The 19356-nt window shown below is 50.1% G+C and overlaps 2 protein-coding genes across 3 annotated transcripts in view; one reads left to right on the top strand and one right to left on the bottom strand.

Annotated features, from left to right (window-relative positions):
• The window catches only part of FANCA (FA complementation group A), a gene marked incomplete at both ends in the record, with an annotated part of 32343 nt that extends 20095 nt beyond the window's left edge, over window positions 1-12248 (top strand). For both annotated transcript variants that reach the window (XM_079541605.1, XM_079541606.1), the window contains 19 exons: window positions 421-520; window positions 961-1160; window positions 1601-1697; window positions 1927-2103; window positions 2673-2746; window positions 3152-3280; window positions 3776-3839; window positions 4070-4236; window positions 4810-4915; window positions 5411-5470; window positions 5820-5924; window positions 6533-6645; window positions 7463-7604; window positions 9003-9065; window positions 10173-10278; window positions 10650-10725; window positions 11011-11137; window positions 11556-11648; window positions 12141-12248. In XM_079541605.1, coding sequence (XP_079397731.1) covers window positions 421-520; window positions 961-1160; window positions 1601-1697; window positions 1927-2103; window positions 2673-2746; window positions 3152-3280; window positions 3776-3839; window positions 4070-4236; window positions 4810-4915; window positions 5411-5470; window positions 5820-5924; window positions 6533-6645; window positions 7463-7604; window positions 9003-9065; window positions 10173-10278; window positions 10650-10725; window positions 11011-11137; window positions 11556-11648; window positions 12141-12248 — 2107 coding nt within the window. The remainder of the gene's footprint in view (window positions 1-420; window positions 521-960; window positions 1161-1600; window positions 1698-1926; window positions 2104-2672; window positions 2747-3151; window positions 3281-3775; window positions 3840-4069; window positions 4237-4809; window positions 4916-5410; window positions 5471-5819; window positions 5925-6532; window positions 6646-7462; window positions 7605-9002; window positions 9066-10172; window positions 10279-10649; window positions 10726-11010; window positions 11138-11555; window positions 11649-12140) is intronic.
• Window positions 12249-12838: 590 nt separating this feature from the next.
• On the bottom strand, window positions 12839-19265 carry ZNF276 (zinc finger protein 276; the record flags this gene model as incomplete). The annotated part of the gene is made up of 11 exons (XM_079541464.1): window positions 12839-13124; window positions 13564-13663; window positions 13931-14048; window positions 14321-14396; window positions 14474-14584; window positions 14871-14951; window positions 15970-16048; window positions 16965-17456; window positions 17670-17722; window positions 17825-18134; window positions 19073-19265. The coding sequence occupies 11 exons, from the start codon at window positions 19263-19265 to the stop codon at window positions 12839-12841; spliced, it is 1899 nt and encodes a 632-aa protein (XP_079397590.1).
• Window positions 19266-19356: the final 91 nt, after the last annotated feature.

Below are 19356 nucleotides of genomic sequence, written 5' to 3' on the forward strand. Positions count from 1 at the left end.
TTTTTTAAAAAGGACTTAATCATATTACTTCTCTTTTACTCTCCTTTTGTGTTATGTTCCTGTTCATTGCTCTGCCTCTGCTCCTCTTATTCTAGCTGTCTGAAAAAGGCAGCTGTGCCCCAGGGAGCTTCCTCCTCTCCTTGATGTTGTTTCAGAACCCTTCTTTGATTACCTATGGTCAATTATTTGAGGCAGGGTACTGGTTGAGATCGTGCCTTTGTAGGGGTCTTCAGTTCAGATGCTCTAGAAATGACACTTCCCTTGAGCCTTTAAAAATAATGGTAATTATCCTGTATTTATGGGCAAGTACAGCTCACGTTCATTGGGCTTAACCATTAGAGAACCCCTAACCAAACACTTCCTCTACTGGGGATAAAAAGACAAACAGCAACATGTTGATATGGTTTTTACCTTCTGCAGGCAGGGGCCGTGTCTCTCCTTGTTTGTGAAGATGATGTGTGGACATAGGAGTCTCATACCTGCCCTCCTGGGGAGGCTCTGCCAGCTTATTTATCACCAGGTTAGTTTTCCAGACCAAAATCCTATGGTTATAGAGTGCTAAAGGTATCCTGGCTCCATTTCCAGGGCATCTACCTGTCTGGACTGCACAGTGAAGGATCCTCACTGGCTTTCAGGCATCCAAAGATTCTCATTTCAGAAAAATAGCCTGGGCTTGCTCTCAGGAATGCAAGTGGAATGTATTCCAGCAGAAGTGCTGCTGTGGTATGGTAATTCATTCCGAGATATGAACATGTTTACTTTAACTGGTGCCTCTCAGCTGCTCAATTGTTATAATTGCAGCAAATTGGTCAGTGGATATTTGCAGTGTTGCCCTACTTGATTCATTGAGATTTTTCTGCAGATAGCTGTTCTGTTACAAATGGAACACATCTATTTCCAACCTTGGTGATTCTATGGTGATTCTATTTCTCCAGTTCATTATTTCCATTTGTCTTGCAGGGTCCTTCCCTGAACGATGCTCATATTTTAGGACTAGCTGCTCTTATGATCCACTTATGTGAATCCAGATCTTTAATTCCTGAAATAGAAGCAGACTTTGGGATTTCTCAGCCCGTTGCTGAAAAGGTCCTTTCCATTTCTGAGTTCTGGAGCTGCTTGCTGGTGTGCAGGACGGAGGAGTCGCTTTCCTTCTGCACAAGGTGAGCTGATACCTGCCCCGTGTTCCTCACTCCCAGCACAGTGGCTTAGGTTTGGCACAGGAAGGATGCTGGCCAAGCTCCTGTTTCTCTGTGGAGGATTTCCTGAGCATATGTGGGTGTATGCACTGCATGGAGGTGCTGCCCAGACAGGCTGATGGTGGCCCCACAGGACGTGGCATCGTGCTGACTGATGCTTGCCAAAGAAAGGCCTGAGTGGATGCTGTCAGAAGCTTCGACTTAGTTGCTGGTTCTAAAATTGGGGCTGCATTTGCATTTGGATGCACACAAACAGAAATGGTCTCAAAAGTAAGCAGGTTTTGAACATGTTGGTTAAAACCATTTTTAACGCTCAGTCTTTGCTTTGACTTTGGACTTTCGTGATTGGGAAAAGATACGATTGAACCAACCTGATAGCCAAATTCTTTCTCTTTCTCAATCAGGTTCTGCACAGCAGCAGTATCTTATCTATTGTGCAAGTTTTCATCCTTTTCTTGTGACGATTTATGTGCCTTGGTGCCTCCTAGTCTTGTTAAAAAGGTAAAAAGAAAAAAGAAACACATTGCTTACGAGAAAAATCAGTTTCAGTTCAGTTTCTCACTGCAGACTCCCGTGGAGCTGTAACTTTACACAGAAAACTATGGAAGTACACCTTGGTAGCACGCCGCCTTGCCATTTTGTGCATTTGCTTGTTTGGCAGCTTCACACAAAAGCTTCACACAAAAAGGGGCCCTTTTGGAAACACACGTTGTTTTTCTGCCTGTTTCAGTTGCAGCACGTTGTGCCACGGCTAAGCTTGGAAGCTCGGGGAATCACAAGCAAGGAGGGTAAGGCTGATCTTGGCTGGAGTTCCCTGATGAGCCCATCTCTAAACTACAGAAGAGCCAGCCTCTGTTTATGGAAGCAAGCGCGGTTTCAAGAGCTTGTGAAGGAAAAAGCATTCCAGGTATAAATCTGTCCCACGGCTTAAGTTCACACTGGGATTCTCATTTTTCAGCTCTGCCCTTTGCAGTTCCTTTATTGCTGATAAAAGCTGCATATCCCAGCGTGGCACCCGAGGAGCTGGATGACGGCTGGGTGACGTTGTTTGTGGTCGGCCACGCGCTCAGTGCTGTTTGTAGGTTTTGATGCTGATGATAAGGCAGAAATAGAAAACTGGAAGTGAAGATTCTGTGTGTTGTTTACTGGCAAAACCACAGGGTTTGATGCAGTATACAGTATCAATAAGAAAATTATCAGGAACAGTAGAGAAAAAGCCTTCCCTTCCCACTGTGTACTGTCTACAAAGTGATCTGATTCTGAACTTCAGAGGGCTGTGCTTGTGTGTCACTGAGATGCTCTACAGACTTGCTTTCAAGTAACCAATTTTGTAGGTTTTAGTAGGTCTTCGATTTAGATTTTTCTACAGAGGAAATTGTTCTGGAACTTCCTTGGCTTCGTGCCTCCAGTTCAATATCTCTCAATCCGTACTGGATTGTGTCTGGCTGTGATCTCTAAATCGCTTTTTTCCCCCAGTTATCTTTCGGAGAGTGGTTGCTGTTGGAGCTAGAGGTGCACCCTGAAAAGGATGTTCTTTCTGCTTCAGAAAGGTAACCACAGAGGTGCTCTCTTGAAGGGGGGCTGCTTCAAGATCCTTCCCCACTCAAATTAGGAGAAAGCATTTAATGTTAGGAGATTAACAACAAAGTAAATAAGATTCTGTGGGACACAAATGCCTGTTGTTTACTGCAGGCTAAAGCAATGAATTACAAAGCTCAAGCAACGCTGGGGTGAGATGTGTTTTAACTTGAGAAGCTCACCAATACATCCCTTAGCCTGCATATACAGTCCTTCCAAGTAATTTCCCAGCAGCAAGAGAGAGTTCACATCTGGTCATGCAGTGTTCTGGTATAGCACTTAACTTGGTGGCTGAGCTTCCTTTTACATTAAGGTTAGGAAAACCAAACCAATCTGTTACAGCATTTAGTTTCATTACCTTCTTTTCAATACTGCAGGCAGGACTTCCATTACTGGGCTATCTATCAGTGGTATCTTCCAGCACCTTCTGCTTCTGGTGGCTGTGATGGAGACCTGGAAAAGGCATGTGGCATCATTATCAACTGCATTCTGGATTTCTCACAAAGGTATTCTGTATCGTGACTTGCATTTCTACAGGAGCAATGGTTCTGCTAATGACCAGGCAAGCTAGGAGCTGTCAGCTTGTGTCTTCATGGGGGCATATTTTCCCCATGGTGGAAGCAATTCCCTTCTTACAGGTCTGGCTGCAAATGAAGGCTGGGAGGTGGCTCTGTGACTCACTGGTCTTTGCATAGGAATCTTGCTTTAGGTGACAGAGGTCTGGATCTGAAATCACAGATAGAGTCCGTAGTCTGTGTGTCTCTTTTAAGTTGAGTTTGTATTCGTATTTGTTTGGCCAGACAAGCGTCAGTGCCCTTGGGAAGGAGCTGAAGCTAGAAAATAAGGAAGGAGGGTTAGAGGAGAGTTGCTGTCTCATCTACAGCTTACTTAAAGAACATTAATGTCAGAGCTGTGCGCTTGTGTGAAGCCATTTGATACGACTTGAATTATGTTCTCCTTTGGGTGAACTGGGGCGGTTACCTGGTGTCTCTTCATTTCAGGTTGGACCTGGGTAGCTGTGGCCAGTTGAGGTCAGTCAGTCCTGATATTCTTTGCAAGTTGCAGGTGAGTTCAGATTTCGAAGGGCATCAGTGTCCTTGAATTTGGCCTAGTATTTTTCTATTATGTCAGCGTACAGAAGACTGACGTTCAGTTCTCAGATGTGAGCAATGGCATGGAAATAGAGATACTGATTTATTTCTGTGTGTTACTTTGGAGAATCATAGAGGGTTTGAGTGCAAACTAATGTGCAGCCCTGACAAACGCTGTTTTCCCCCTTGCCCTGCCTTATTTAGGAGATGGTACTCGAGCTGGGATGTAGGCGAAGGCCACTTTCAGGCTGCTTGGATGCCAAGAGACACTTCTTGTTTGAGATTCTCCAGGGAAGGCTGAAAGACAGACACCATGGTTCTGCTCTGGGTGAGCAGCTGTGGAGGCAGCAGGAGCTGCTGCTGCACAGAAGGTAAATGCAGACCTGAATGGCTGGGAATGCCTTAAACAAATGTGTTGTGTATTTTGTTGTGTACTCGTGCAGCTGGGTAGCCTCCCTTCAGAGCACAGAGCACAAGAAAATAAATGACACTATGCATCCTGGTAGCAAATGTGCAAGAGATGCTCATTTCCAAGCACCCACATGGTTGAAATGCTTCTGTGTGCCATCTTGGGCCTCAAGTTATCCCTTTAGATGGACTGGATTTCCATGGCCAGCACATATTTGTGGACTCTCTTTATAGCCAACAACACCCCTAGTGCCACCACCTGCATTAATCATCCTATATTGCTGCTCCAAGATAAGCATGCATTTCCATTTTTGAGCCTTGATAGCACCTTTGAAAGTGGTCTGTGGATCTCACTGAGGTGCAGGTTCTTCTCCGGGCGACTGTAAAAATTCCTTGTATGGGTTCTGTCCAGATGTTTGGGGTTGTTGTGTTTGACATGCTCACAAACTGCCCCAGGTATGGAAGTTGTGCTCTGAGAGCACGGACTCAGATCTTGGTGACAACTTTGATTCTGTTTTTTCTCTTCCCTGCCCAAGGATTCTGGTGGGGCTCCCTGCATCCACGCTGATCGCGACTTGTCGAAAAGGGAAGAAAACTCTGCTGGACTGTGAAGACTTTTTTCATTATGTAAACTCAGAGCTGGTACGTGTGATTAGCCAGATGATTGTTTCTTGTTGGTCAATGCTCTAGCTAGAGACCTTCAGCTCGCGCTTAGGACAGAAGTTAAGATGCAGCCAATTTAATGTATATCAGAATGGGGGGAATTTCAGCTTCAAAAACATCTCTGTAGCTTTCTGAGGTCTTGCAGAGCATTGTTCGTGCTCAGGATAGCTAGCATTTCTATTTATTCACCCTGATGGACAGCATTTTCAAGCCCTGAGGCACAGCCAGATACTGCTACTCATTCTGAGACCATTAGTCAAACTGCTGCTGTGCACAGCAAGCAGGGCCACTGATGTGCTGGGACTGCAAAGCTCAATCTAGTGAGTGATGTTGCTTAAGAGAGAAAAGATTTCTGTAACCTGAGCTGACAGCTGGGGTCTCACAGGGTGATTCTGTGCTACTGGAATCTGCTTGAGGAAAATGGTGTTTCAGAAAGGAAGGAATGAAACTTTTTCTTTCCTCATTGTGCTGCAGAAGAACATCTGTTCCAGGGGGTACGCGCTCTCCTATGGCATCACTGCACACTTCTTCAGGGTAAGAGCTGCCTTTGGTATTCTGCTCTATTGTCCCTGCCAGCCAGAACAGTTTCCTTACTGTATGCTGTTCTTAACACTGAGATGTGCCACTTGCACGGTTCTGTTGAGAATCACTGGTGCGAACTGCAAAAAGAAGTCCAGGGAAGTGAAGTGAATTAACAGGAATTAATGGTGGAGACTAATTTTAATACAGTGCAGCAAAGGAGGTGGAACAAAGAGAAGCTGTTGGGTGTGTGTTTCTTTTGCAGGGCCACGCTGACCCCTACAGTTATCTTTGATTAGTTAACAGATGGGTTTGGGAGGTGCTTCGAAGCAGCAAAGACATCCTGTGATCTGTCCTCACCCAGGGCCTGCTGAATGCCAGCTTGGACTGTGAAGAATCAGCAGAAGGGGTCAACGATGTTCTAACAGCGTGCCAAACCAAGTGTCCCATTGTGCTGTTCTCTGCAGTGGTAACCCTTCATGTTTTGTCCTTATTTTTAACATTAGATGTATATTCCTTGTCTATTTAAAGTGCATCTTTTAGACTTCATTTAAGGTAAACTGTGAAGTAAGGGATGATTGTTAGTGCCTTTGGAAAAATGCAGAGTGTTTTAGCATACCCTCTGATCCCAGCTCTGGACATGCAGAAGTGGAATGGAGGAACAGAGTTTAAGACAGAAGACAGAAGGGTACATGCCAACCCCAAATTCTGTAAAGCACTTTTTGTTTTCCTCTCCATGTTACCCTTCATGCACTTGGAGGTAGTTGCTTTTGTTGCATCTTCTAAGTACATCCATCCCGTTTGTGGAACAGCTGAATTTTGAGCTCCTTCAGGTCCTGCAAGCGAAACTTCAGGGCCCCATGGTACAAACCATCATGGATGACCCACCTGGCATTTCCAGGATTGAAACTTCTTTGTGTTTATTATGTGTGTGTGTATTATGTGTGTGGGCTTCTACATTAAGGGGAGGAAAAAACCTGCCTCTCACTACCTGACTGAGAAAGCTTGCATGCACTACTACAAACATCTGCTAGGCATGCTGCTGCTAACACTGCTGGTTTCTGGCTTTCTTCCTAGCTCTGGTGGCCACAGTTGGAGCCAGTACTTTGCTCCCAGTGGAAGAGACTCTTTGGTGCTCCGCTTCCAGAAGAACTGGAGAGACTGAGGGAATGCCAGTCCTCAGCAGTGGGGTGTGTATGAGGACCTGAACACTGATGTGCAGGCAGGAGACCTGCTCTGATGGACAGGCTTCCTGGACGCCTGATCTCTGAGACAGGCTGGATTTCAGCATGCAGAAAGAAAGAAATGCTAACGTGGGTTGAGGCTTGTAGGACAGCTGTAAACAGATTCCTTTGTAGAGTTCAAACTCAGAGTAGGTCACTATAATCATGTAGTCTGGCCTTCTGCGTAATGTGGGTCAGAGTGTTTCACCATAAGGAAAAGGAATCTTTTTAGAGGAGACTGGAAGGCAGAATCCTTGTTAGACAAACTGGGAATGGCCTTAGCACACTGTTGAGTCATTTGGTTAATCAGTCACACCCTTCATTCCTGGATGTGGTGAATTTCAGATCTCTTGAAATTGCTGATTGCTTCTCAGCTGTTTCCTTCCCTCTCCATGTCATTCCCCCGTGGTAAATCTGCTGGCTGTTCAGCATCCTGCAGCTTTTTCCCTAGAGTTGGACATCCCATGTAAGAATCTTCTGATGCCCTATTGCAGGCAATAAGCACGTGATTCTGTAGCATTGTACAGAGGTAATTAATTAGCTGCCCAACCTGTGGTAAGGGAGATTTTGGGAGGCTACTGGCTGTTGCTTCACTGTTTGTTTTTAATTTCTCTGAACAATCTCCACACTGTGTTCAACAGCAGGGAGAAAGCTGGGGAGAAAAAATGCTTTTTCTTTGGCCCAATCACAAACTGAAGCACTTTGCTGAAGCCCTTGAATCCCCTCCTCATTTACAGCTACGATTCTTTCTCTCAAACCATGACATGCTGGTTTTGTTTCCTAGCTTCCTTTCTTCAGGACAGGTTTTCCCTCTCTCTGGCCCTCCTTGGATTTCTGCTGCCTTCCTGCATTGCACTGTTCAACAGCACTCACCACGTGGAAGAGAGAGAAATGCACTGAGGAGACTGGGAACTGACACAGAGCAGGCAAGACTGGAATCCTTTTAAATGTCTGCTGTTCTCCACGCTTCAAAAGTGAAAGCAGAATGCCTTTTCCTGGAACACCATTTCTCAGTTAGACCCTGTTGTGAAATCTTGCTGATGGCTTTTGGTAGAACGCAGTGTAAATTACCAGTAACTAAATATTTATCCTGCAGGTAAAGGTGTTTAAACTTCTAACTCAGATACTGACTTCTCTGTGAAGTCACTGAAGATTATTTGAACAGCTGCTCTGAAAAACAGAGAGAGTGCTGCAGAGGAGGGGAGTTCAGCTCTCCAGGATCACTTCTCCCACTGGCAAAGGAGAAATCCTTGTTGATCTTCATTCTGGAAACTTGGCAGAGGGGGTAAAGAGATACAGAAATGGAATTCCCTGAAGCCTTCTGCTGAGAAGGAAGTGGGGCTGCTGTCCTGGCAGCGGTGTGTGTTTATCTAGAGGAGATTGCAGAGACCAAAGCTCAGAGTGGGGAGTGTCTCTGTATTGAGAAATTCACAGGTAAATCTTGTTTATGCAGAGCCTGTGCCTTATGACTTACTCTGAAGTTTTAATCCCTGGGGCAGGAGTTGTGGTAGCAGCTCTTCTTGCTGTGGGATCCAATCCACCATTGTTTATACTGCTCTAGAGCCAAAAACTATTAATCAGAAGCTGATCTCACCAAGGTGATACGTGCATTTGGTACAGGTGAAACGATGACAACTTTGACCTTAAAAATCTGCCTTAAGATTGGAGGAGGACACTGGGAAGACCTGAAGTGATGCTTCTCTGCTCTTTTCCCTGCCTTACTGCTGTGTGTGCATGCAGTCCTGCTGTGTGCATAGCTTGCTGTCTGGCTCTGCTCTCTTCCTTCTCAGAGGGCAACAGTAACAGAAAAGGTTTTGTTGTACAACTCAAGGGGTGACACAAATAAAAGCATTACTTTAACTTCCCTGGGTTATAAAACCACTTTGATTGGAGTGGTTGGGATCCAGGGCAGCAGAGACGTGTGGCAGGACAGGATTACAGCGCACTTGCTGAGATGGGAAGCTGCACAGCATCTCCTTGTGGCATGCAGGCTGTTAACTCAGACCAGCTCTCTCCCAGGTTTACATCTGTGGTAGCTTGCTTAGTTTTCCCTGTATTTGGAATAACTTGTCTTTTTTTTGGTCTGATTTACTTGCTTTGAACTTTTTATGGGATTTCCCTCGAGAAGCAATGAACCAAGTCAGGTCCCAGACTGTCTTCTTGAAACTGCCTTCACCTGAAAACAGCAGCAGTGCTTGTAGTTCATCTGAGTCCAGCCTGGGAATGCTGAGTTTCACTTGATGAAATGTTATTTCCTGACTGGAAAGTGTAAGTTCTGAGTCACCACCGCAGATACAACTAACTGCACTCTCTTTTCTTTGCAGTTTCTTGTTTCTCTGCTGTTCTTCTCACTCATGGATCTAATCTCAGCAAAAATAGCACCAAAGGTAAATTCAGCCCTCGGGGGATTCTCATGACACCAAATAGATCTGATCAGCTTGGTTTGCTGCCTAAAAATGCTTTGCACAAGTACTCTAAAAGCTGGTAGCTTGCTCTGCCAGAAGGAAAGGATCTGCAACATCCCAGACAGCCTGCTGAAAGCCCTTCTGTTCAGATCAGATTGAAAATGTATTTTCCTGTCTGATATTATCTTCCCTTTCACTACAGTAGCTTTTATTTCTCGTCCTGAGAGTCTCACAGCTTTCAGTTTCCTGTTCATACTTCACGCTTCCCATGATTCCCATGCTGGAATCTCCTATCTTGGCTTCTGTGCATTTCACTTTTGTTCTAAGACACCTTTCCCCAGTCTGGAAACACACGGCATTTCACAGGAGATGGGCTCTGCAGCAAGGAGGAACACAGATTTCCAAATGATTTAATGCTGTAAAACAGAAGAGCAAAGACAAGAAGGTTCTTTCAGCAGCTCTCTGCCCTAAGCAACATCCTGCCTACCAATGTGTGTTTCTGTCCCTTTGTCATCTTCTCCATTTTGAAGTGCAGTCGTTTGTGTAATCAGCTAACAGGTCGGATCAGGGAGCAGATTCAAGTTTAAAATAGTCATTTGATCCCAGCCTTTCTCTGGGGGAGTCAGGAGAGTGACTGAGAAAAGAAATATCTGCAGCAAACAGATTGGGAAGGTTGTTCTGAGTAAAATGAGTGATGCAAAAATCCTCTTAACTGACACTGGAGAGGTCAGAGGGGGGAAGTTGGCTGTGGGGAGCGGGGGGGGGTAGATGCAGAACTTGAGTATCTCTGTGGAGCAAAGCTGGGAAGCATGCTGGTGACGAGCTGGCTGCTCATCAGTGCTGCTTCCTCTGCCTTTGCAAATGATGCTCAAGTGAGCAGTGCTGTGACTTGGTTTGGTGATGCAGCCTCCTGCACTGCAGAGTGCCTGACTGCCCAGGGAGGAACTCAGCCCCCGGGTGAGGAGAAAGGCTTGGGCTAAATTCACAGATGTCCTCTGTTAAAGCATTTCACGTGCACGATCTCTGACTGAAACTTTTCTGCTTTGGTACAGTTAAAACCTAAGACAAACTGTCCTTTCTGACACCCAGGAAGGTGTGGATTTTCAGACGTCTCTGGAATGGGCCCTGGAGATCTTGCAGTGCCTGGAAGAGAGGGGCATATCCTGGCCACTGCTCTTCCTGTCAGAAGAAGGAGGTGAGTGAGTCTTCCTGCAAGGGGTGAGAGGGTGAGGTTTGGTGCTGGACAGTAATGCTTTATCTCCTTGATTAATGAGCGTGTTTGTAAGGAGGAATTCTGGTGCTTTTGTGGACTGCACAGAAAAAGAGAGTTTCATTAAAAGCTGCTTCTACTCTGCAGTATGGTGACTTGGCTGCTAATTAGGAGCGACCGAAACTCAATTATTGTTTCATCTCGTAGGAAAAGCCTAAAAGGAACAGCTTCCTTCTGCCAGGGTCACTGCACCCACCATTAGGGTTTACTGTGTGCTGGGAAGAAGCTGTGCAGGCCCTGCATGAGGTAGCAGAGGACCAATGAAGGTGCCTAATGATTTTCTGTGCCTGTTGCAGGCTCTAGGAAATACTCTGTCCTGCGCTGCGCAGCCTCAGACCGCCACAGCCGGCTCTTGCCTGTTGCCTTCTACAGGTAATGTCCTGGTTTCAGAAGGAATGCCTGTGGGGAGGATGTGGGTGGTGACTGACAGGCACTGCAGCTGGCCTGGGGATGAGCCGAGCTCTTCTGTTAGCCGTGCACGAGAGAACAGTGCATCACAGCAGGACTGCTGCTGAAGAATCCCTGTATATATTGCTAGAAGTTTCCCTGCACACAGTGGAGAGCTCTGAGTGGTAGCAGGAGCTCTAGCTGTATTTGCCCCGTGTGTTTCCCTCTGAACCAGCACTGACTAGGTGGTGCACGCATGATTTCCCACAGCCTTACCCCCGGCTTCCACCACGAGCTGCTCACCAGACAGCACTTCTTCCTTTACGTGGCGCTCAATCTCTACATCCAGCTGCTTCAGCTCTTTGTGGAAGGGAAAGACCTGCCCCAGCCTGAGCAGGTAGGAAGAGGCCCAGGCCCTGCAGAACACACGGGCGAAGCTCAGTCTCTTTATTTCTTCTAACTCTGAATCCTATCTGTGATCCATTCCCAACGCCGCTTGCAGCATCCTTGTTCTCACTTCCCTGTACAAAGTGGTGGCATGCTGTGGAGCTGCATTTGCAGGCATGCAGCTTGAGGTGGAGAGAACCCTGCAGGTGTTGCTGTCCTGCTGGTGCCTGAAACCTAAGATGCCTCACTGCTGTCTTGTACGGGACCTTAGGATGAACGTAGGCAGTGATGGAGGTACCTGCCCAACCTGTAGCTAGACCATGGGTACAGCATAATGGTTCTTTTTCCAGTTCAGGAGGTAGGGACTGAGACTTGAGAGAGACACTGCTCTGGGCTTTGATCTACCTTGTCTCTTCTGAGTTCCTCAGGCAGATCCCTTAGAAGTGATCTCTACAGCCCGTCAGTTCCTCCTTGGTGCAATTCCACGCTGCCCTGCCAAAAGCTTTGGAAACATAGGCCTGGTGAGTGAGTGTTTCCTCTTCTATCACTCTGAGATGACTGTCTGCTCACTGTGTATCTTTCATGCCAACTCGAACTGCACTGGTGCTGCCTGCTTATCACACGCTCTGCAGTACCTTTCTGTAACACTGGAGCAGTGGAGGACACCTGCTGTTCAACCAGTGCTACAGCCTCAGCCCTCCTCCTCCCCAGCTGCAGGCTTCATCTTTCTCAGCAACATTAACCATGATTCTTTCATGCAGCCTTGCGCTCACCGCTTGCTTAATGCTCAGTCTTAAGTAAAATAGCAAGCATAGTTAAGTGACAGGTGTTGAAATTCCAGCCCTCCACCGTGCTGTCTGGCAAAGCCCGTTATTTCTGCCTGAGTCAGCGACAGCACCTCTCTCTCCCTTCTACTTCTGCACGTTGCTGAGAAGCAGCAAAACGATCTGGTGCAGCTGCAACTTGCTTGGAGGAAGCAGGAGCAGGGCTGTTGCCATTTACTCTCTCCCCAGTTACTGGAGGCATGTGAAAAGCTTGACCCAGAGGTGGGAGCCACCCTCCAGCACTTCTCCCGGCCTGCTGCATCCATGGAGGTGGATGAAGAGCTGCTCCTGTTCTGAGTGACAGTGACACTGCTGCAGGGAGCAGGCTGAGCAGAATGCGCTGCCTGCAGGTGAAGGGAAAGACACCACCCTACCTTTCCCACTAGCACTGTTTCTTTCCAATTACTTTGTAAATAATTTATTACAAGCATAACCATGAAGCTCTCATTACAATAAAAAGTAGGTTACAAACTTCAGTTTAGACTTGCTTTAGGATTTTTTTTTTCTTTCCAAAACAAAACGCCTGCTTTAAGTTGCTCCACTGTCATACGTACCCTTACAGCCACCCGGGGGCAATTCTGAGCAGGCAGCAGCTTGTGCAGGTTGGGAACAGCTGTGGACCAACTTTGTTTCTACAACTGTGTGCGTAGGGAGAAGGGGGACAACAAAGGGGTGCTGCCAAACATCCACTCCCCTTGGATTAGACAGACTTAGTACAACACTGCTGAATCAGACGTGAGCATGGAGAATCACAGCATAACAAGCTTTTTCTGAGCAAGCTGAAGCTAATTCCATCGAGTTCCTTGGAGACTAAAACGTAGATTAAAAATCTCCACTCTGCCATATAGTTTCTATGGGGTCAGACTGGGAAAGCTTCCCCGTCCCCCTCAGGTGGGCTCTTGCTGTGCAGTCACTTCTGGCTTTACTGCCTGGCTTTCTGAAGTCCCTGATGTATTTAAGAGGAGAATGGGCTCTGACTCCAGGGGCTTGGTTTTGTCCTGAGTCTGGGTCAGAGGATGCACCATAGACATGTGGACATTAAGGTTATGGGCCTTCTCAAAACGTTTCCCACACTGGTCACAGGCAAACTCCAGCTCCGTCTCCGCTTTGTGTTTGGTCATGTGGTACTTGAGTGATGCTCGCTGCCTGCACTGGAAGCCACAGATTTCACACCTGCAAGGCAAAGCATGGGCTCAGCACCCAGCTCAGAGCCACAGCCCGAGCCCGAGCTGTTTGTCACAGTGACTAAGCCCATGTTTTCCTGCACTGAATAGGAGGAAGGAGCTGCAAGAGAAGAATACTGCAGCCTTCAACAGCTGGCTTAAAGCATCTTCTAGAACCACCCAAGCCAAGGAGCATCATCATTCTCAGGTCTGTGGCTCATTGCTTGTAGCTGAGCATTCATCAGTTGAGCACTGAAGAACAGGCATAGGAGGGGCAAGACTTGCTCAGCAAAGGGAAGCTCTGGAGCTCAGACACACAGTGGGGAAGTGGATGAATATTTAAAGTGTCACTGAATTACACGGCACTGAGGACAGTAAGAGCTCAGCACAACTTCCTGACTCCTCCTGTCCATTTTCTTGGCTACGAAGGCATGATGAGGTACACTTACTGGAGGGGCTTTGCTCCCGAGTGCCGCATCTGATGGACTGAGAGGTGTTTGCGTTGCTTAAAGGTCTGCCCACATTCATCACAGATATAGTTGCGTACCTCTGCAATGGAAATGAGGAAAGACTCACCCACTGTGCTCATTTCTTAGCACACGAAACACACAAGCAGCTGTCCGTGGCTCCTAGGGGAGCCTGAATTCCTCCTCCCGCCTCAAGTCCCCTAGATGAAGGCTTGCTGCAGACTTACACATCAGGAAGACAGTTCTACAGCCCCCACAGCCTTGCTATGGCACCTACAAGCCTCGTACGAAGGAATTACCCCATGCTGGTAGCACCTGAACTCTGTGATGAGAGGCTGTGGAGACGCACCTGTATGAATGAGCTTCACGTGGCGCTGCAGGTACCGGTCGATCATGAACACCTTGTTGCAGCCTGGATGAGGACAGGGCCTCTCCCGAACTTCTTCATGATGCTCTTTGATGTGTTTCTGAAAAGAAAGGACAGAGCTTCCAACTGCTGGTCGACGGGCACAGAGCGGGGCTGTGTTTCCTCCAGAGAAAAGAATTGGGATCCCACAATAAGCAGGACACCCATCCTGGCAGCCTCGTGCACCAGCACTGCTTCATGTGAAAAAGCAGGGATGGATTTGGGCGCAAGCGCGGCAGAGGGGATTTCACAGGACACAGCAGAACTCATTCTGAGAACTGCTGCTGAGCCGCTGGCTGGCAGCTTTGAGGAAGGAACAAAGCCTGAGCTTACCTTCATGCCATCTGCCCCCCTGTAGACAGCTGTGCAGCCCTGGTAAGGACACTTGTAAATGGTGGGCAGCTCCTCCCTGCAAAGCAGAGGCTCGCTGTCAGCCGAGGGCCTCGAGCTGGGACTGCAGCTTAGCCACACACTGCTCCTTATTACCTTTCACATTTGATTTTTTTTTTCCAGCCCGGTTTTGGCCCTGGCTTCTTCCTTACTTTGGGCTCTTCTGCCTTCTTCGCTTCTTTGCCGTCACTTTTCTTGCTAGAAACCCTCCAGGAAGGAAGAAGGACATTTGTTTAATAATTGATGTCGATTCCAGATCTCCCACCTAATTGCCCTTGAATGTTACACCGGGCCGGGGGGCTGAGCCTGGCAACACCAGGAGCGTGCTGTCAAATGCAAGCAGGCCACATTGATGTATTCAGTGCAGGGCCATGCAGGAAAAAGCCTGCCCAGCTGAGCCCACCCCGTCCCCAGGAAGCAGAGGCAGCACCAGCCCTCCTGCTCAGCCACCCAGCTGCCCACACCGTGCTGCACAGCAGGGAAAGCCCCTCACTTTTTCTCAGGGTAAGGCTCGAAGGAGTCGTCTGAAGATTGCATGTTTCTCTTCTCCATTTCGTCATCGCTCAAGAAGTCTCTGAGAAAGAGAGAAAATGTCCTTTACCAAAACAGGACTCGGCTGACACTTCAGCACAGCAGCATGTTCTTCGTTCCCAGCATTTACCTTCCCCGTAGAACAGCACTGAGGCATCTGAGGCTCCATGTGTTCTCCTCCCCCACCATCTCCCAAAACAGATACAGCCCCCAAGCACAGCAAATAGCAGAACTGGTTCCTTTTAGGACTAATCTCTGTAAGAATCACTGAACCACTTTTAGGAGAACAAAAATGGCTGTTTCTGAGAGGGCCTGATGTTGTAACAGCTTCCTATACTAAGAAAAGTCATTTTGTAGAGCAAGAATGTAATATAAATGTCTGGCACAGGTTAATTGAGCTACAGGTCGTTCAGTATTTCCTCATGTGGAGCAGCCACATCTTTCTGTTTGTTTTTAAATCCCAAGCTACACAAGAAGCAATTCATTCTGAAGCCAGGAAACAAGCAGTAGGTTCCCGTGGTGCTTTTAACATGACAGCTGACAGATTCAGCTGACACACCAAAGTAAGGTTGCACTTGGCCCCTCTGAACCTCCACCTAACCAGCAGCTGTTCACACACCTCAGTTGCAGTCCCTGGATTTGGAAGGCTCGGCCAAATCTTGGCTCACAACAACCACTAAGCAGCCTGCATCCCAACTCGGGCTTCCTTATTCTCCCTGCTCACAAAACAGGGCGATCTCAGAGCAGCAGCTCCTGCCTGTGAGCCCACAATGACCGCTCACAGCTGCGGAGGGGGACCAGCACCGGCACGACCAGCACGCAGAGCCACACGGCCCCACGCTGCCCTGCCACAGCCCTGCTGTCCCAGAGCACGGGGCAGAGCACAGCACAGCCAGCCGTGCCCACAGACAGCGCACGCTGCGCCTGCAGCACGTGGGAGGGAGCCTCCCTGCCCTCAGTGCCACCTCCCAGGGCCTTCAGAGGACCGGAGAAGCTCTCCGCGCTCATTTCATACTCGCAAAGAAGACATTAAGGCTGTTTTAAACCCACTCTTCTCTCACCCCTCAGAAAGGTCACTGAACTCGTCTTTTACCCGCTCATCCGACGTTGCAGACAGAACCTGCTTCCCACTCAACTGTCCTAGGGAATGAAAGAGAACAAGGTACGTTACTAGGGAAAGCAGTGAAAAGAAGCCGGAGGCAGCTGGTGAGAAGGCACTGACTTAACTCATGGTGGCCCATACTGCAAAAAAGATGCGCTCCAAGACGAGTTAATGATCGTTTAAAATCAAAGTCAGTGCCTCATGAGCTCTGGGAGCATTCTCCCTGCACCCCAGGCAAGGAGCCCCTGCAGGTCCCACAAGCACCTTTTGGTTTCCCAGTCACTACTGCTCTGCAACCAAAAGACTCATTCCCCAGTGAGTTACAACCACCTTTTCTCTTTCCAGCAGCAGACATATTGTGTGACTGCCAGAGCTCAACAGATCCCAACTTCTGTAACTCAAAGTCAGCGGTAAGCCCCAAATTTTAAGAGAGAGAAGAATACAGCAGCAAACCTGTATTAAGGCAGCCCAAGAGCAAGGCTGCCTGCACAGACAGAAGCGCCTCACGCTGCTCACACTGCCCTGCAGTCGCAGTGGGATGGGAAGACCCCCCACACTGACACACAGACAGGGTTGGGATTGACCCCAAACAACCACCTGGCAAACAGACAGGGACCACTGCACCACTTGACTGGTGAGAGCAGGGCCACGTGGTCCTGGCAGGTACACACAGCCAGCTGGACAGCCACATCTCACCCCCTCATCGAGAGGAAAACGATGCACAGAGGCGAGGAGACCAGCTTGGCTGCAGGGCAGCTGGGCCAGCCAAAGCTTCACATCCTCCTTCCCTCTGCAAGAGCAGAGCTGATTCCCTGCACAACTAGCACTTCAGAGCTGCAGTTCAAGGACCCTACCAGTCCCCACGGCAGGCCACCCAGGCCCAGCAGTGCTCCTTGAGCAGATCTCTGCCTTACCCAGAGTCCTGGGGGGGCGATCAGAAGGGAAATCCCTTACCTGTGGCACTGCTCAGTGGTGACACGGGCTGGGGCAGGGCTTTCTCCTGTAACAAGGCTGTGCTGTCCAGCTGAGAATGAGACGAATCCCTGTCCTGCGCTGGCTCGTTCTCCAACTTCAGTGGCACTGATGTGGTCCCTTTGTTCGCGGGCTGCTGACAAGGAGTTGTCCTTACTGGAGCATGCTGGGCTTTGGGAGCAGAAACAGCCTCGGCATTGTCTGCCCCGTTGTCCGTCAAGCGCTGCGCCACGTTCTTGTTCCACTCCCGTTTGACAGCCAAGGCGTTGTCAACAAGCACCGTGCTACAGTCAGAATCCGTGTCCATGATGTAGTCGTGCCCATCCCCGCAGCCCCAGACGGCACGGATGATCCCACAGTACTCAGAGGACAGCACGCTCTGCAGGCTCGGCACCGACTGGCAGCCCCCTGCGTGCGCATGTGCCCACGTCACCAGGCTGTGCAGGCACTGGGGGCTGGAGGTGATCAGGTCAACTGTTGAAAGGGGAGAAGCAGCAGGCGTGGGGTCAGTGCTTGCAGACCCATTCCTTCTGCACGCCCGGACCGAGGCGTGTGGCAGCAGGGCAGGGAGGCACCCTACAGGCTGCTCTTTGCTTCCCGCTGTACGCCAGAACCGCCCTGCCCTCAACACCCCTGAAAATCGACCCTTCCCCGCTGGAGGAGGCAGCTCTGTGAGCAGCTACTCACCCAGACAGGAGGCACCTCCTTCCACGCCAGGCTGGGCCGGGGCCGCACCGCTCCTGCAAAAGCCAGAACAGCACTGGTAGCATTAGAGGGGCCGTGCTGAACACGCAGCCATCCATCGCTCCCAGTAATTACTGGGAGCACAGAGCTGCACGTACTTTCCTTTCGACTTGATGTGGCCTGTGGGAGACGCGTTCACCCTCTGAATAAACGTCCTGAGGACGCTGCGGCACTTGTAGAACTGAGCGTGGCATTTCTTGCAGACGAACTGGGGCAGCGCGGGGTCCTGGCGCACCGCCACCCCGACCAGCCGCTGGAAGTCCGTGAAGAAGACCTGATCCACGCGGCGCTGCTTCTCCGAATTCTCCCCCATCACAGGAACCTTCCCAAAAGCGTTGCGCAGGCTCCTGGAGGAGAACTTCCCGTGGCAGAGGCGACAGTATCCGGTGCTCAGGGCTCTGCCGATTCCTGCGAGACAAGGACCGGATTGAGCTGCACGGTGCCTGCTGCAGGAGCACGCAGGCAGCTGCGGCCCGAGGGCATCGGCACACAGGAAGACAACATCCCCATCCCTCGATTTGAGCCAAGGCTGACTTCAAAGTCCTGGCTTCAGCATCACACAGGACAACTGGGAGGAGCGAGACCTCTGTGAGTCAGAGCAGAGCAGGGGCTCCACACCACCACCCACAAACCTACGACATCCCTGCCCCGCACCCCTGGGCGGCTGTTCCAGACCTGACTCCGGTCTTCTCAAGGCTCTCACACATACAAGCTTCCACCAACACAACACTGTCCTCCAGCTGAAATGCTTCTTTTTCTTCTCTAGTGCTTATCTCCAAAGTATTAACAGCCAGCAGCCACAGCCCTCAGTGAGCCGGAGCCTCACAGATCCCACCCTGCCCGGCACACTGTTCCTAACACCCTAACGGTCCCACAGCCACGCACAGGGAACCAAGGAGGCTCCCAGGGACGGAGCAGCCACTGCCCCAGAGCAAAGAACGACGCCACAGCTCTGCTCTAAGGGCACTGACCGTGCGCTTCCCCCATGGCAGGCGCTGTGCGGGGACCCCCAGGGCCTTTTCTTGCCGCGTTTCCAACATTTTCTTCCCCATCTACATCCCTGCCCTCACTTTAAGCCACTGACGGCAGCCAGATCAAGGCCGCGGCCTGCAGCTCAGCGCCCTGGGATGGGGCCGCTCAGGGCGCTGCTCCCCACTGCGCCCCCCCCCCCCCTCCGAGCCCCACGGCCGGAGCGAGGCTAAGGCCTGCAGCTCTGCTCCCTACGGCCCCACGTACGGCAGCAATCGGTGCCTCGCGCCACTCGAGGCCTCGCAGCCTCCTTCATGTCCCCGTGCCCCCACCGCCCCTTGGCCCCACCCGAAGGCCGAGGCCCGCCCAGCTCTCACCTGCCTCCGCCGCCCCCCCGGGCCGTGCCCAAGCGGAGTCCTCCGCCGCCACCGGGGCCCACCCCGCGGTCGGTTCGGGCCCGGCCTCCCCCTCTGCGGACCCCCTGGCCGCGGGCCGCCTGCGGGACTCGGGGGAGGCCGCAGCGGAGCCGCCCGCGGCCGCCAGGAACCGCCCGCGCCGATCGCGCTTCATCGCCGCTCACCGCGGGCCCGGCGCGCCGCGCCCCGCCTCGCCTCTTATGGCGCCCCCTTGTGGGCCGGAAGACCCGGAGCTGCACTTCCGG

This window comes from Tetrao urogallus (assembly GCF_951394365.1).
Source record: "Tetrao urogallus genome assembly, chromosome: 12".
Lineage (NCBI taxonomy): Eukaryota > Metazoa > Chordata > Aves > Galliformes > Phasianidae > Tetrao > Tetrao urogallus.